Below are 534 nucleotides of genomic sequence, written 5' to 3'. Positions count from 1 at the left end.
TATTTATATGTCATCACAGCAAATAACACACCTCTACCGCCTCGCACGCCTCATCAAGAACCACAGGCACACTCTCGCATGTCTTCTCCATCAGATACTCCACTATGGCCTGGTTTGTCCTGGCCGCTATCTGCGCCAACAACGCACTCTCCGCCGCTGGCCCTGGTGTCCACACGCGCAGTTTGATACCGAACTGTCCTCCAATTTCAGACTCGCTTTGTCCTGCGGTACTCTGAGACGTGGCAGCCACTTCAGGTGTGTCCTTGAGGGCATCGCTGTGTATCAGATGGTAATGTTTTGCCGAACGAGTGTGTGTGCTGGTAGATACATGAAAGTGCGTGTTTATGTCTGTGTGCATGTATGTATGAATGTATGTAAATATCACTACACATATATAGGTACCAATTTCCGTAGTGAGATGAGGAGACATGTGTTCTTCTCTACGCAAGTGCAATCAATAGAACTACTCTTAGTACAAGATCCCAAGGCGTGAAGTGGTGCACAAAAATACGAAAGCACACGCGAAGGTCAAGC

At 48.1% G+C, this 534-nt stretch overlaps 1 protein-coding gene across 1 annotated transcript; it reads right to left on the bottom strand.

Annotated features, from left to right (window-relative positions):
• Nucleotides 1–13: 13 nt before the first annotated feature.
• SARC_16987 (hypothetical protein) lies at nucleotides 14–275 on the bottom strand (the record flags this gene model as incomplete). The annotated part of the gene is made up of 1 exon (XM_014288912.1): nucleotides 14–275. A coding segment is annotated over one exon (262 nt), but the record flags the coding sequence as incomplete, so codon positions are not given.
• Between the last annotated feature and the right edge of the window lie 259 nt (nucleotides 276–534).

Source organism: Sphaeroforma arctica (assembly GCF_001186125.1).
Source record: "Sphaeroforma arctica JP610 unplaced genomic scaffold supercont1.9443, whole genome shotgun sequence".
Taxonomy (NCBI): Eukaryota; class Ichthyosporea; order Ichthyophonida; genus Sphaeroforma; species Sphaeroforma arctica.
The sequence above is the reverse complement of the archived record's forward strand: the minus strand, read 5'-3'. Positions and strand labels throughout refer to the sequence as shown.